This window comes from Thunnus albacares, chromosome 6 (assembly GCF_914725855.1).
Source record: "Thunnus albacares chromosome 6, fThuAlb1.1, whole genome shotgun sequence".
In the NCBI taxonomy this organism is placed as follows: Eukaryota; Metazoa; Chordata; class Actinopteri; order Scombriformes; family Scombridae; genus Thunnus; species Thunnus albacares.
Genome location: NC_058111.1, coordinates 16,669,714 through 16,685,117, shown reverse-complemented (window position 1 = coordinate 16,685,117; position 15,404 = coordinate 16,669,714). Strand labels below are relative to the sequence as shown.

The 15,404-nt window shown below is 40.8% G+C and overlaps 1 protein-coding gene across 2 annotated transcripts in view; it reads left to right on the top strand.

The window, feature by feature from the left end:
• LOC122984372 (Down syndrome cell adhesion molecule-like protein 1 homolog) overlaps positions 1-15,404 on the top strand; it is a 98,971-nt gene that overhangs the window by 71,961 nt on the left and 11,606 nt on the right. For both annotated transcript variants that reach the window (XM_044354768.1, XM_044354767.1), the window contains exons 16-23: positions 1-102; positions 393-463; positions 623-863; positions 5,856-6,002; positions 6,101-6,256; positions 8,992-9,131; positions 12,342-12,495; positions 15,281-15,398. The exon at positions 1-102 is cut by the window's left edge and continues 66 nt beyond it. In XM_044354768.1, coding sequence (XP_044210703.1) covers positions 1-102; positions 393-463; positions 623-863; positions 5,856-6,002; positions 6,101-6,256; positions 8,992-9,131; positions 12,342-12,495; positions 15,281-15,398 — 1,129 coding nt within the window. The remainder of the gene's footprint in view (positions 103-392; positions 464-622; positions 864-5,855; positions 6,003-6,100; positions 6,257-8,991; positions 9,132-12,341; positions 12,496-15,280; positions 15,399-15,404) is intronic.

The window sequence follows — 15,404 nt, the reverse complement described above, 5'->3', positions numbered from 1 at the left end:
ACCTTCACCCTGCCTCTGTCTACAGCATCCGCATGTACTCCTACAACGCTATAGGCAAGAGTGAGGCCAGTAAGGAGCTCACCATTAGCACCGAGGAAGCACGTTAGTATCTTGACAACACTGCTTTTTACTAATGTCAATGTGTGCAAATATTTCATTATTCCTTGTTGCATTGGCTCTTAAGCTCTGCATCTGTGTTGACACTAACGCCTGTCCTTGAATAAGCAATTTGGACTGATGAAAAGCTTACCTTAATGAAATTGAGAAAAACACCTTTAAGAGTTTTAGACCAGAATATTTTAGGGTCATGACACTCTCTGGAAACATGAAAGCCACAGAATGTTTTTTTTTTAGCAAAATGCCTCCTTTTCAACCTCTGTCTCTCTCTACAGAACCTGATGGTCCTCCCATGGACGTGATCCTGCAGCCTGTTACCTCTCAGAGTATCAGAGTCACCTGGAAGGTAAAGTGTATAAACTTTCTGCCGTCTGTACAGCTACCTCTTCAAAAGTCATTTTTTTTCTTTTTTGTTTCCTAGTTTTATGGAGGTGCCTGAATAATCATGCACTCTACAAATTCAAATTCAGATTCCAACATTGTCTTTTCTCATTTCATACCCCAGGCTCCCAGGAAGGAGTTACAAAATGGGGTGATCCGGGGATACCAGATCGGTTACAGAGAGAACGGCCCGGGCAGTAACGGCCAGTACAGCATTGTAGAGATGAAGGCCACAGGAGACAGTGAAGTGTACACACTGGACAATCTGAAGAAGTTTGCACAGTATGGTGTGGTTGTCCAGGCCTTCAACAGAGCCGGCACAGGGCCCTCTAGCTCAGAGATCAATGCTACAACACTAGAAGATGGTAAGGATCATAATAATCAACACACTAACAGGGCAGTATGCCTCAGCATATGAAAAAGGATTTTATTTATGAGCTTATATGTGAGCTACTTTACTGACCAGCAGCAATAAGCAGCCTTATATACAGTGGAGGAGTAAACTGTCAGTTATATGAAATATCACCCTCTGTCTGGCTTGGCTTTGACTCACAGTTACTACACTTTCTGTGTTGCTTTCTCACTTTCACACTAAACTGTCTCAGATCATGCTTTGTAACCTAAAGTCACTACATTCTCTATTTTCTCTCAACACGAATGAATGTTAGCTGCTGGAATCCAAAGCTTTTTACAAGTAACAAGGACACACACAGTCTCATAGACTCTGTACACAGTTCAGCAGCACTGCACAAAGAATTTGATTTGTGATATTGCGCTATATAAATAAAAATGTACTTGACTTGAAAGGAGTGAATGATATAGAGCTGCAACGATTAGTCAATTAAATCTTTAGTCCAACAGAATCCTTTCAAGCAAAAATGGCAGACATTTCATGGCTTCAAATGTGAGAATATGTTTCTTTTCAGTGTCCTATATTACAGTGAATAGATTCTCTTGATTAGATTTTGGACTGTTGGTTCAAACAAAACAAGACATTTACAGTTTTTCTCAATTGCTTTGGCATATTTCTCAAAACATTTTCAAAGTTCCTAGCACTGAAGAGGCATTTCCTAAAAAAGCTCATATGTGCAGCAAAACACTATAGTTAACCTGCAAAAGGCTGTAACTCACCCAAAACCTTTAATTGATGTTTCAAAATTAAGTAATTGTCAGAATGACATTGGACTCTGGAAGTGTGTTCCTCATCTACTAACTTCCACACAATTTTGTCCTACATGTTTTCACTGACACTGAATGCCCACTGTATCAGACTGAAGCTAGATGACTGCTATTGTGTATCAAAGTGAATACTCTTCAGGAAACACCCTGTTGCTCTTGTCTGTTTGGCCACAAATTCTCATCGACCTCAACACCTCATGCTCTCCATTGCAATGTAACGGGGGAAGAATTGTCTTGTATGCTGCAACCATACTCTGCACGCTTCTGCTGTTATGTCATCACAAGCAGCATCCATTGCAGCAAGCAAAGACATTTGATTTTGTGGTCGATGATCATATACTTTACACCTTCACTTCACACCTCTGTTGCCCCTGTCCAGTGTTCATCTGAGCAGGCTCCTCCTTGTTCACAAATTGTATAAATACTCATGACTGACACTTGAAAGCTAACTGTGTTGAGGCGAAAATACCTTGCTCTGTGGTGAGGAACAAGAAATTACAGACTCATTAATAACACTGAGCTTGATCTCAGATTTAAGGAATTTATTACAGAGTATCAAGTCAAATTAATATGAATAACCAACAGCAATCAGCAAACAGAGACAGTCTCGCTATTCGGCCGAATAGGGTGCAGTCTCTTTACTGAGGTGGCATCAAGAGACTGAACACAGGTTAACTGAAATGACTGTCCTTATATGCAAACAGAATATGCAGAAGGTCACGTACTTTGACGTCTGTCATGATTTCACCCCTGCATAGTTCAACTCCGTCCACTGTCTAGAGGCAGGGGCATCAGCTTGTTTAAGACCAGTTATTTGAGTTCAGTGCTATTCACTTGTACAGTTCATTCAAACATACTTCGTCCTTACAGAGAGTTCATCATTCTTACAATTTATAACACACCAAATCAGAATAACAGATTAAGAAATAAGATTTCCCCTACAAACTGGACAACACGTGCTGTTGGTTGATGTAAGACATGAGAAACTTCCCATTTGTAAGTGAAGCTTGAGTTTCACCTGACAACAAATATACCTATTTAGCAGACTTTACAACCACTCCATATCAGTGCAATTTATGAAACATGGGCTCAGCAGATTTTGACAATTAGTTGGACTATTCTGCCTGTGATGACTTACACAATGAAAGAATTGTAACATATTTTAGAGAGTAAAACTATTAAACTGAGAAGAAACATAATCTATCTTGATCACAAAGACATACACAACCAATAATTGTTCAATTTGTAGACAATTGTACTTAGTCATTTGCCTAAATGCTAAAGTGCTAAAACGTTTGCAAATGGTAACAAAGAATGAGAAATGCTCTTTCTGTTGTGCACAAAAAACAAAGTGTTGAAAAGAAATTCACATATTGTTTTGACAACTTCAACTATCATTTGAGAATTGAGCCAAAGCGTCTGAGAAAAACTATAATGACATTACCTTAGACTGTAGGAAATTGCTAGGGGCATTTTTCACAGTCTTTTGGTCTTTTATTATCAAAAAATGAATCAATTAATTGAAAAAAATCGTCAGTAGATTAATCTATAATGAAGTTGCAACCTTAGAGTGATCCCTGTGCAGTGATGTCTGAGGCATGAGCTGTCCTATAATGCCATGCATCCTGTTGGCTAGGTTACAGATGGGCTATACGTGAGTGAATGAATGAATGAACATAAACATAAACTACAAAAGCCTGTACAGAGCAAAAACTTCTTCCATTGTTGCACAATCCTGCACAGTGTCTAGATTTTTTAAAACTGCATCTGGCTGGGAGCCTGCAAGAAAATGCACATAATGGTGGACAATCATTGTTTTTTATTCAACTAAATGCAGTAGTAGCAAAATAGTGAAAATGTTCAAAGGTTTCCTATCTCACAAAGTTAAGAAGTCCCCTAAAAATTCATAGATATGCACCTCTATCCAGAGCAAAAAATAATTCATTATTCTTTCCTATTACTTTCCACAAGTTAAGTTAGTTTTGATGTATTTTAATAACTAAAAGGATATGTATGAGGTCAAAAACATCCACCAACTCCCTGGTGAAAGTATTGATAGGAAACACTTTCTGGATCCATATTTTGCATAGCAAAAAAGAGATTTTAATGTAACTGATTGCATCTTCTCTGTTAATGTTGTCCTTTTTGTATTTTTCCTTTTAGATTCTCTCTATTGTTTGGTATTGGGCTACAGTATAAAAACCTATTATCCACTGTACATGGAAAAACACAATCTCTCTCATATCATATGTCATCATTGCCTGACTTTTTCTCCTCATATAAACACACACACACACACACACACACACACACACACACACACACACACACACACGTCACATACATACTTGTCCACCCTGTGAACAGTTGGCTGAGCCCCATTGGTCCAGAGCAGACAGAGCCCTCCAGCTCTTCCCTGTGGCTGTCACCGTGGCGACAGTGATATTGATGGCCATTATGATAATAGTGATAACAACAAGCATACTAAAAATAATTATAATTAGCTTGTCTCTCTGTCTGTCTCTCTCTCTCTCCCTCTGCTAGCTTCCTGCTGTAATTATCCACAGCTGAGCGCATTGTCTCTCTGCTCCCTCTTTTCATCTTTTTTCTGCCCTTCCCTTGCTCCCCTTGCTTTTAACTCTCTTCCTCCCTTCCTCCCTTCTTCCTCTGCCCCTCACCCCCATCTCCTCCTCCCTGTAGCCCCAGTCCAAAACTGCCTTTCATTATGTTCCTGTATTCACCATCTTTTTTTCCCGTAAACTCCTGGACTTATTTATGTTAGATTCTTTAACACATCAGCAACCTTAGCACTGATTTACTTTACTCTTGTCTTTACCTTTAATATTTACCCCCTACCTTCATCTATTCAGCCTCACATAGCCCCAATGCCAACAATTTGGAGGAACCTTTTCTCCCGTTACAAGCATACTGTTCATATCCTTTCAACTATGCTCTTGTCAGAAAGGTGTGACTAGGAATAGAGGAACTGTGCTATGTTTTGTTGCCTTCTAATTATTTAGACTCAGAACCCAAAGGTTTATTCATGCAAAACCCTGTTTCACTTTTTTAATCCGCCTTTCTCCTTCCCTCCCTTCCTCCATCCTCCTCCCCACCTCCTCTCCCTTCACCAGCTGCAGAGAAATTCCCTGGTGGACTTGGCCCAATCTCTCTCTTTCTTTCATTGCTCTCTGTCTTTCAGTCAGCTCTCTTCCTCTCTTCCTGCCCCTCCCTCTTGCACAAGTTGACTTCTGTTCATCATCAACAGTGTGTGTTATTCAAAGCCTGAAAGACTAATGGTCAGTGGTAGCCAATAGAAGAGACACCTGGACTGGTGAAAACAGAGGGAGGCTTGTACAAGAGAGAGAGAGAAGGTGGTTGTAGAGATGGTCCTATACATCAGGCTGGACACACGTCATGGGCTTTTTATCTATTGCTAGCCTGTTTACTCACAACAGGTTTGATATGGAAATGCCATTTAGGGTTTCAGAGAGGGTTTATTTATCTATTTATTTAGTTAACTGGCCAAGGCAGTACTCATTTTAGTAGACATTGGCAGCCTTTGCATTGACATGAAAATCTACATATTTTGCAATTATTAACTTAATTATTATTATTATTACACTAAACTGACCAGGAGATGAGCCAGTCATTATACACTCATGCTGTGCAGCTAAACTTTTTTCAAAGCCACAAAACTTTAGTCTCGCTATTTTTTGTGGAGATACCAAAATTTTTATAGATCCTAAATAAGTCAGGCTAAATTTGTGGGAAATGTGTATAAAATGATGGTGAATGGTGAGAATGGTGCAGCCGAAAAACCATAGGAGTTGTGGGTTTGAATATTCTCTCATATAAATTCAAAGGAATTTGAAACAAGCTGACAGAATACACATTATATTGTCAAGCATTGAAGATGATTTTTCCAACGTTAAAGCTTCAGTATTTGAAGGGGAAATTAAATAAAAATTGGTTGTTAAGGGATTAAAGAATTGACTGATTTTCTTTCCAGTTTATCTGTCTATTATTTAGCTCAGTCTTCAAAAGGTTGCGATTGTTTTTCACGCTTCAATGAACAGTCGTTTTCTATTGAAATAAACTGTGGAATGCATACGGTTAGATAACTGAAGATACATGGTTTAGATAACTTATCTGACCTTTTCTTTTCCCACCGTCTCCAGTGCCCAGCCAGCCTCCTCAGAATGTGCGAGCCATTTCTGTAACATCCGATGAGGCAGTAATCACATGGGCTGAACCTCCCAGAATGACACTGCATGGAGTCTTGAAGGGATACCGTGTCGTGTTTTGGGCTGTCTTCCCGGATGGAGGTGTGTTGAGTGTTTCTGTCATACCAGCCCCAGTTTGGATTGTGTGTAATGTGACTGCTCAGTGCTTAGTCTGAACACCTCTCTGTCCTGTTTCTCAGAGTGGGGTGAAATGCAAAATATCACCACCACCAAAGAACAAGTAGAGCTCAGAGGCCTGGAGAAGTTCACCAACTACAGCATCCAGGTGCTGGCCTACACCCAAGCTGGTGACGGGGTCCGGAGCAACGTCCTGTATATCCAGACCCGCGAAGACTGTGAGTCCACATCTGCGTATTTTATAAGATCTTTCCACACGGATAAACTAAATAGCATACTGACCTATGATAATGTGTGATTTGATTTGACCACATCTTTAGGGCAGGTCTAAGGGTTTTTGTTCTTGGTTTAGGCTGCAGTGTGGGAGGCATAGTGCCAGGGGGGGTAGAGGGGGTCTTTGTAAGGCTGAGGTTGCTGATTAAAACCTCTTTGTGCTCTGATGTGCCATTACCAGTGCTAATGAGAATTAAGAAGCCAAAAAGTGTGTGTGTGTGGTTAAGGAGCCTAAGGGTGTGGATCTGTGCGTGTGATTATGTGGATGTGTTGAAGGGGGGCGTTGAATGTGTGTTTGCATGTGTACATGTGAGCATTGGTGTGCGCGTACGGGTGCATGTGTGTGTACATGCGCTATTGTTTGTGTGCAAGTCTAGCGCAGCACCCAGCACAAGGAGAGGGATTAATTCTTTGTGGCTTAGAGAGAATTAATTTTGTGCTTACATTGGCGGGCTGTGGATTACATCCGTATCCGCCTCTCCTCTCCCTCCCTGGGGCCAAGCAGAGGAGGCAGGCGTCTGGAGATGGAGAAAATAAGGGAAAGAGGGAGAGCAAAAGAGAGAGGGGCACAGAGATTCTAAAAAGTGTCATTTTAGAAAAGGCCTTTATTCTCTCTTCCTCGCTATATCTCCATTTTATGTGCTGGCCTCACTGCAATAGCTCTTCAAATATGTGCATTGTGTTAGTCTTTGAGTGTGTGTGTGTGTGTGTGTGTGTGTCTGTGTCTGTGTCTGTGTCTGTGTGTGTTTATCAGGGGCAAGCTGAGTGTCTCTTTCTCCCTGATGCGGGTTGACACTGTGTCCAGAGGCAACCTCTTCACATACGTTCAATGTTCTCTGCCTCTCTCGGTCTCACCCTTCCTTTTGCCCAGTTCTGTCTGCAGCATATGGAATAGTGTTTGCAGTGGAATTGCACAAACATCCAGTTCTCAGCCTGGCTTTCTCTGCCTCTGTCTTTTAGACACGCAAAGACAGTAGACAGTAGGATAAAAGTGAGGAAGACAGAGATTTATTAATCAGTTCTTTTTCAGGCCCTTTCCAGTGGCCCCCACACCCTTTGGGGCCAATGCATTTGGTCTTGTTGAATATGTGCATTTGTGTGTGTTTAAGTGACTGCACATGTGTTACAGTACTTTGTGTTTTTTGTGTTTATCACAGTATGTGTACTTTAAATTACTGCATGTTGTCTGATTCTCTGAGGATGTTCTAACCTTCTAGGTCTTCATAATCATCAATGTTACACCAAGAAACAATCACTACATGTTTGACTATTGTTGTTGATCCTAAAGTAATGACCATATTATCCCTGATAAGAACATTTACATAAAAACATGATTCCCTAGTAGATCATTAGGTGCAGCACACCATGTTAGCACTTTAGCATACACTACGAATTGTATATGTGGCCCTCTTTGTTTAAGCATAAGCATAGAATGAGTTACATACAGTTAAATGTAGTTAGACTGCTGAGTTAATAGCAGTCAGTATAGAAAATAAATGTTTTTTATACAAATGGGAAAAATCACAAGAGAGACTCTAGTTGGTACAGGTGCTGGAGAAAAAAGGAAAAGAGCTACAACTAAAGAATATTTCCATTAGCAATTGACCTGCCAGTCACTTTCTCATTAATTGTTTGGTCTATAAAATGTAAGAAAATAGTGGAAATTGCCCTTACAATTTCCCAAGCTGACCCATTCACATAGCCTTTTTCTGTCAACAGTTTAAAACCCAAATATATTCAATCTACTATCATAGAAGACTAAGGAAAATAAATAAATACATAAAATTCTGCCCTGACCCAGCTGTCCTGACCTGACCCGCCCCAGATCCACCCTGGTGCCTCTTTGTCCTTAGAGTCCAGCCAAAGATGCCCTCCAAGAGCATTGTAGCTATCTTTCACCTTTTGGTTAATACTGTCTCCCCCTTTCTCTCTTTCTCCTCTCTATATCGTTCACACAACCCACCCACCCAAACACACACATCTACCTACACTCCTTCATACTACAATAAGAAAATCTAAGCCAAACATTATGCTTTTTTTGTTTGTTTGTTATATTGTTGTTGTTATTATTGTTACTGTTTTGCTTTTTCTCCCCTTGTGTTTCAGTTTGTTTGAGTCCTGTTCTCCTTCTTGTCTTGTGCTGTGTCATGTGTCTTCATGTTGGTCACTTATATATAAAATTACATTTGAGAGGACATACTTAAAACATATTAATGAAAACAAGATGAAAACTATGAGGAAGTCATACTGAAAACCTGCTCAATCTACTTAGCATTCATATGACATGAACACAGCATCTATTACAGTTACTACAGTCATACTTACATCCTGTATTCTCTTACTGTTTTCTTGTCTCATATTTTTATGTTTTTTAACTAAACATTTGTCTTGAAAATGTGAGAAAAAATAATAGTAATTTTCCTAATTTACATTACAGTAAATCAAATACAGTAGGCTAAAGTATGGAGTAACAACTATTGAACCAACAGTCTAATGGATGCACACGGATGTTTTTGGATATTTTTTCAGGTACCATCACTAACAAATGGTCAAGTCTCTTTGAAAACTGGTGTGCAACCTTAAAACTATTAGTCTGGCTTACTGACCATACAGAGAAATATAACTGATTCACATTTTACTCTGCCCTCTATTTATCTCTTTCCTCCCATTTATGATTCAGACCCTGGACCCCCAGCTGGCATCAAAGCTGTGCCCTCCTCCGCCAGTAGTGTCGTGGTGTCCTGGTTACCCCCTCACAAGCCAAATGGAATCATCCGCAAGTACACCATCTACTGCTCCAGCCCCGGGTCAGGCCAACCGGTGAGTTACAAGAGGGGTGCAGAGAGTTGTTTGGAAGTGAATGCAAGAGGAAAAAAGGGGAAGAAGACCATCCAAACATGGCTGGTTTTGAAGGGGACACAGTCCTTTTTAAATGCAGAACATAGCTTGTGTTACATTTTATGTGACACTAAGATGGAAATAAAGTAATTTGATTATGATGTTCTTGCATTTGTGTTTGTGTGTGTGTGTGTATGTGTATGTGCTTGTGTGTGTGTGTGTGTGTGTGTGTGTATGTGTGTGTGTGTATCTGTGTGTGTGGTCTAGTGCTGCAGTCTCAGCAAGAGGTGTGTGTGAAATGAGCTCTCCTCATACCGCAGTGTGTGTGCGTGCAAGCTCACCCTCCAGCCTTATTTGCATATCTGCGTCTCATCACGTTGCCAGGACAACCTCATCTGTTCATCAACGGGGGCAGAAAACAAGCCGACAGCAAACACACAGTCACACTTACATACAGACACACACACACACACACACACACACACACACACACACACACACGGATATACACACACTCATAAATGTATCACACCATGCATATAGAGTTGCATGAATTTATGCAACTCATGTTTTTATGACAGTGTGAATTCAAAAATGAGAAATACATACTGCTTGCACACACACGTATACACACACACACACACACTATATAAATGTACCTATCTAGAAAAATACATACAGCACATTGTTGTCTTTAGTGTCCCTCATTCACAAATCAGTCTCTTTCTCTCTCTCTCTGTCTCACTCTATCTATCTATCTATCTATCTATCTATCTACCTATCTATCTATCTATCTATCTATCTATCTATCTATCTATCTATCTATTTAGCTCTGTCTCTCTCTCTGTCTCTCTCTCTCTTTCTCTCAGTCTCTCTTTCTCTGAAGCCCCCATGCAGAGTTCGGGATGATTACTATGTAAATGAGTGCGACTGGAGAGAAGGAAGGAGGGATGGGGGGGTCAGACACACCGCACGGGGAGTACTTTTGTTCCTCTTTTCATTATCTCGCTCTATCGTTCCCCGGATCACCGCTATCTCCACGCCGAAGGAATATTTTAATATCCGTTACAGCAACACACACTCTGTCACTCCCCCCTCCCTTCCTCCTAACATCTACCCACCATCTACCCCATCCATCCATCCATCCATTCATGCATCCATCCATCCATCCATCCATCCATCCATCCACCCATCCCTCCACTCACCCACCCACCCATACATCCATCTGTCCATACCGCTGCCTGCAGTGTTGAGTATAGAGACAAATGTACAGAGAGGAGCGAGGAGAAGAAGAAGACATTGATATACATGTGATTCAGGGAGAGAAATGCAGATAGAGGATGTAAAACTGAGGGGGGTATTGGTGGATAGATGGAAGGAAAGCCAGGAGTGGGCCCAGAGATGACAGGGATATGTGGAGAGGAATAGGGAGACAGGGACAGGGAAATGAAGAGAGAGGGATGAAGAGCAATGGCAGGAGGGGAAGGGAAGGATGGCGCAGTGGGGTAAAGGATAGGCAGAGAGGAAAATACAGAGAGGCTGGAGACAAGAGGAATGGATGATGAACAGGGAACACAGGGAAGTAATAAAAAGCCCAGTGGATTCTTCCATGACGGGCTGCTCATAAATGTGAAAAACAACATGAATACTGGAATCTATTTGCCCAGAATAAACCATTCTGCAGACAACCCAGCAGGCTAGGACAGAGCTCAGCAATACTGCAATCTCTTCGCAAGGTTTTACTGGTCTGCTGCGTTTACTGGCTCTCCAAACTATTTGACACTTATATTGCAGTCTTCATTTCATCTGTGCATGAGTGCCTGTCTGTCAGAAATGTAAGTTAGTGTCAAACTGGTAGGTGCAGTAAAACATGTGATTTAGAGGGCGACAGTGAATGTTAGGTGCGCGTGTGTGTTAAATTTGTGATTGTGTTTTCTCTTCTCACATTCTTCTATTGAGACCAGCAGCACAGTAACCAACAGAACTGCTGAGGGGGCATGTGTAGATTTGTGTGTGTGTGTGTACCTGAGTGTCAGGATACCTGAGGAGTAGATGAAGAGTAGGAGTTGAGGGAATAAGGGTATAATTGGTGGGTAGGTGAATAGTGACTGGCAGGCAGTAAAAAAAAGTGTTTGTGTGTTGTGTGAGTGTGTGTTGAAGGGACAGTGATGCGTATATGTCTAGACAGCAGACACATGGCTGGGTTAAACACACTGCAATTACACATCCACCTCCAGGTCACGTATGCCACTGTATGTGTGTGCAAGTGTGTGTGCGAATGTGTGCATGTGTTTTCTGTATCAGTCAGTTTGTGTTTGCTTGTGTGTGTCTCCTCTCCTCTCCTCTCCTCTCCTCTTCTCTTCTCTCCTCTCCTCGCTGTCATTCTGATGCCCGCAGTAGATAGGCCTCATTAGTGTATGACTGTTCATGATATCTCTGACTGACTCATTTGTCTGTCCCCCATTGTCTTCCTCCGTCTCATATCTCTGTTTGCCCTCCCTGAGGAGAACAGAGGAGGAGAGGGAGCGGGCTTTACTCCCCCCAATCCAAGCCTCCTATCCCCTCTTCCCTCAAGCTTCATCCTTCCACACAGTTTTGCTTTATCATAATCTTCCCCAGAACCTCTGTACCTCCCACCCCATTCTCCTCTCCTTTCCTGGCGCTGATTTGAGGGAAGAATACAGGGCTTGGTTCACATTAGAATGATGTTCACTCAGTCCTTCACATTATGTCTGCCTCTCCAGTGAAGTGACAAAATGATCTTGTGTTTGGCATCACCCAGATTTTGCTTTGTGATGCTCAGCACATACAGAAAAATGCACATTTTCTGAGAAATGGAAATTCTTCAGTGCATATTCTTTTCATTCTTTACATGATTTACACAAAATGTCTATACTTTATTGTGTTTTTTGTATGAATTTGTATGTATTTTTATTTTGTTTTGTTATAGAAAGAATTTATTGTCTTACAAAATTTCACCTGTTTCCAAAGAAAACTGCTTCAGAAAAAAGATTTTTTAATTGATTCAAAAAGAAAAATTCTATATTTTAATATGATTGTATAAAATGTCTATAATATTTATGGCGTAATACAATATTACATGACATGTGAAGTTGCTTGACAGGTACTCCCACATTCCCACTGTAGTTCTTTCCAAATTAACAAGTTCCTGCTACTTTTGGCTCTTCTCAGCTGCCCAGTGAGTATGAAGCCAATCCAGAGCTACTGTTCTACCGAATCACCCACCTCAACCACCGACAGCAGTACCTGATCTGGGCTGCAGCTGTCACCACTGCAGGCCGGGGTAACTTCAGCGACAAGGTCACTGTAGAGCCAGCAGCCAAGGGTGAGTCCCACAATATGAAACAGAGGTTCATAATAAGAGACATAATGTACAGTAGAGAGGTTGGATGCTGTGGGGTTTGGCAGTTTGCAGGTCAAAAGATATCTATGTTAAAACTGGGACAAACTTGGTTGAAAAAACCTATAATCATTGTTTCAACAGCATTTCAATGACTGTATTTCAACCTGTTGTTACAATCTGCTACACATTGAAATATTACCATTGAAATGCAGTAGTTATGTAAAAATAGCTTGCCCTTTCCAACTAAATTTAGCCAGATTTTAACCTAGACACCTAAAAGTCTTTAGACTTTCCATTCACCAAATCAAACCTTACGGGGTTGTTTAGGTCCTATAGTATAGTAACTGTTTTCTGATGATATGCTTGTTCTGTCTCCCTTTGCTTCTGCCATCTCTCTCTCTTTAAAACTTTTATGACACTGATACTGACAGAGTTCTGTATTCCTCTTCAAGCCTCTTACTGACAGTACCATGTACTAAAAATAAACATTTTTAAAGGATGTTTTGCTCTACATCCAGCCCAATCACCAGAATAAAATGTTGGCATTGTATGTTTCTGCAAACCACAGATACATTTAATGTCTATGTTTCAATATGTTCAATACGTAGCATATCAACATTTGTACAATTCATATCATAGGGAAAGTAATGTAGTTCAGATGACATCTATATGAGTTCATTTCAGAGTTAGGAGGAGGCAGGTTGGGTGGTTGGCTAGATACTGTAGTTAGTTGCATGCATGCAAAGCATCAAAGCAGCAGAGATCACTGTTCGAGACCAATGCTTCCCGTTTCAACCAACAAATTATTTTTAAAGTATTTTTAGCGAGATGTCAGGACATTTACAGCCATTTTTGTGGTGACAAAACCGGGTATTTTAACCCAAACCATGATCTTTTCCTAACCCTAACCTAACCCTAACCTTGTGTTTTTTGTGCCTAAACCTAACCAGACCTTAACCACAACGTTGTCACACCATTAAACACAATTATTCAACTGGTAACGGCCATTTAATGCAGCATTAAATGACACACAAAAAGCTTACAACGTACAATGCCAACATTTTATTCTGCTACATCCCTCATGACTTTGTGAATCATGTGAATCCCTCTGTCTCTGTCACTCACTCTATATTTCCCATCTCTGCATATTTTTCCAACCTTCCTTCTGTTTCTGTGTTACTGCCTGTTTTGATTCTGCGCAACAGAGCAAGGTGTGCAATTGATTTCAGAGTTCAAAGGCCACCAGATAAACTGCCCTGAAGCAGGGAAATGATAAGCGGGGGAGCAAAAGGGAGGAAAAAAGGAGTAGAGAAAATGATACGACAGGAGCAGACTTAACTAATACACAAGACAATAGAGAGGCAGAGTGTTTAAGAAAATGAAGAGGGCAGTGAAATCAATAGGCTCTGGATTAAAAGACAGGAAGAATAAGGGAGTAAGAATGAATAGAGTGCACTTTCCGCTGTGTTATCCTTTTCTTTATCTATTCGTTCCTTTAACTGCTGGGTGCAAAGGTTTGCTAGTGATTGTGTGTGTGTGTGTGTGTGCTTGCATGGTTGGGTGCTGTAAAAGGCAGTGTCCTCCAGGCCTGCCCACTCAATACTTCACATCACGTCACATTTAACACAGATTTCTTCTCTACTAGCTGTGAATCACAGAAAATAAATTGCACATTTCCTTCTAGTAAATCCTGTTTATTGAAAGAATCCAAAATAGAAAGCAAATCACTGTATGCATTGCATATCAGCCATCACATTTCTGTATTGATTCAAGACATGCTCAAACCTCCACAGCATTTGTTTATTGGGTCTGAACATTGTTTATTTGACAATGGTAAGATTAAAGGGAATCTAATATGCTTTTCCTTATTTTCAGTCATATATATAATGTTACAATTGCGGATGTTCATGTTAAACATGGCCAAAGTGTCAAATAATGGCTTCAGACTGCTCTGAATGCTTGCTTTCCAACGTTTCTTTCTACTTTCAGCCTGAGCCGACATTGGCTCATGACGGATTTCTTTATATGGTCATCTGCTCCATGCACAGCGCACAACTTCACTGGTCCGCTAACATTATGGCATTTTTCCATTGTTTTGGGGCAGTCACACCGAGCCATAATTTGAGTTGAGCTGGCACGCTGTGAATGTTTTTCCATTACACAGCACAGCAAAGTAAAATAAGTTTTTTACCTATTGGAGGTGTGCTGATCATCTGCAGCTCTTCATCAAACATCATCACTGTGGCTCTTTCTGCTTGTACTATTCCTCCCTGCATTATTTCTAACTGATCTGCTGAACAAATAGCTTCAAATATCTCTATATGTTGTAAAGCAGGAAATGTTTGGTTTTCATCAGCAGTAACTTAACATGACTCTGATACGGCTGCCCTTTGGCAGGCTTCTGGAAAGCTGGCCAATCAGAGCAGAGTGGAGCTCATTGGAAGGGGGGCCTTAAAGAGACAGGAACTAAGACTGCCTGTTTGAGACAAAGGCTGAACTGAGGGGCTGCATAAAGGGCCAGTATAAGATAAATATGGTGTTTTTTGAACTGTGAATCATGCAAAGCTACTCTAGTGGAGTCCCAGAGTAAAAATATAGAGCTGGAAATTAGCATAATAGGTCATCTGATTATCTGATTGGTAGATATTAATTAGGCCTTTTTGTGTTTGTTCGAGTGTTTATTCCAATAGTTGTAATGGATTTTTATTCAATTTCTCTGTCTCCATACACCTGTGATTTTTACATTCCTCTGTCCATCTTCCATCAGCCCCAGCTAAGATCCTGTCATTTGGGGGTACAGTGACTACTCCTTGGATGAAGGAGGTGCGACTGCCCTGTAGCTCAGTGGGAGAACCAACACCTACCATAAAATGGACCAAAGACAGGTGAAA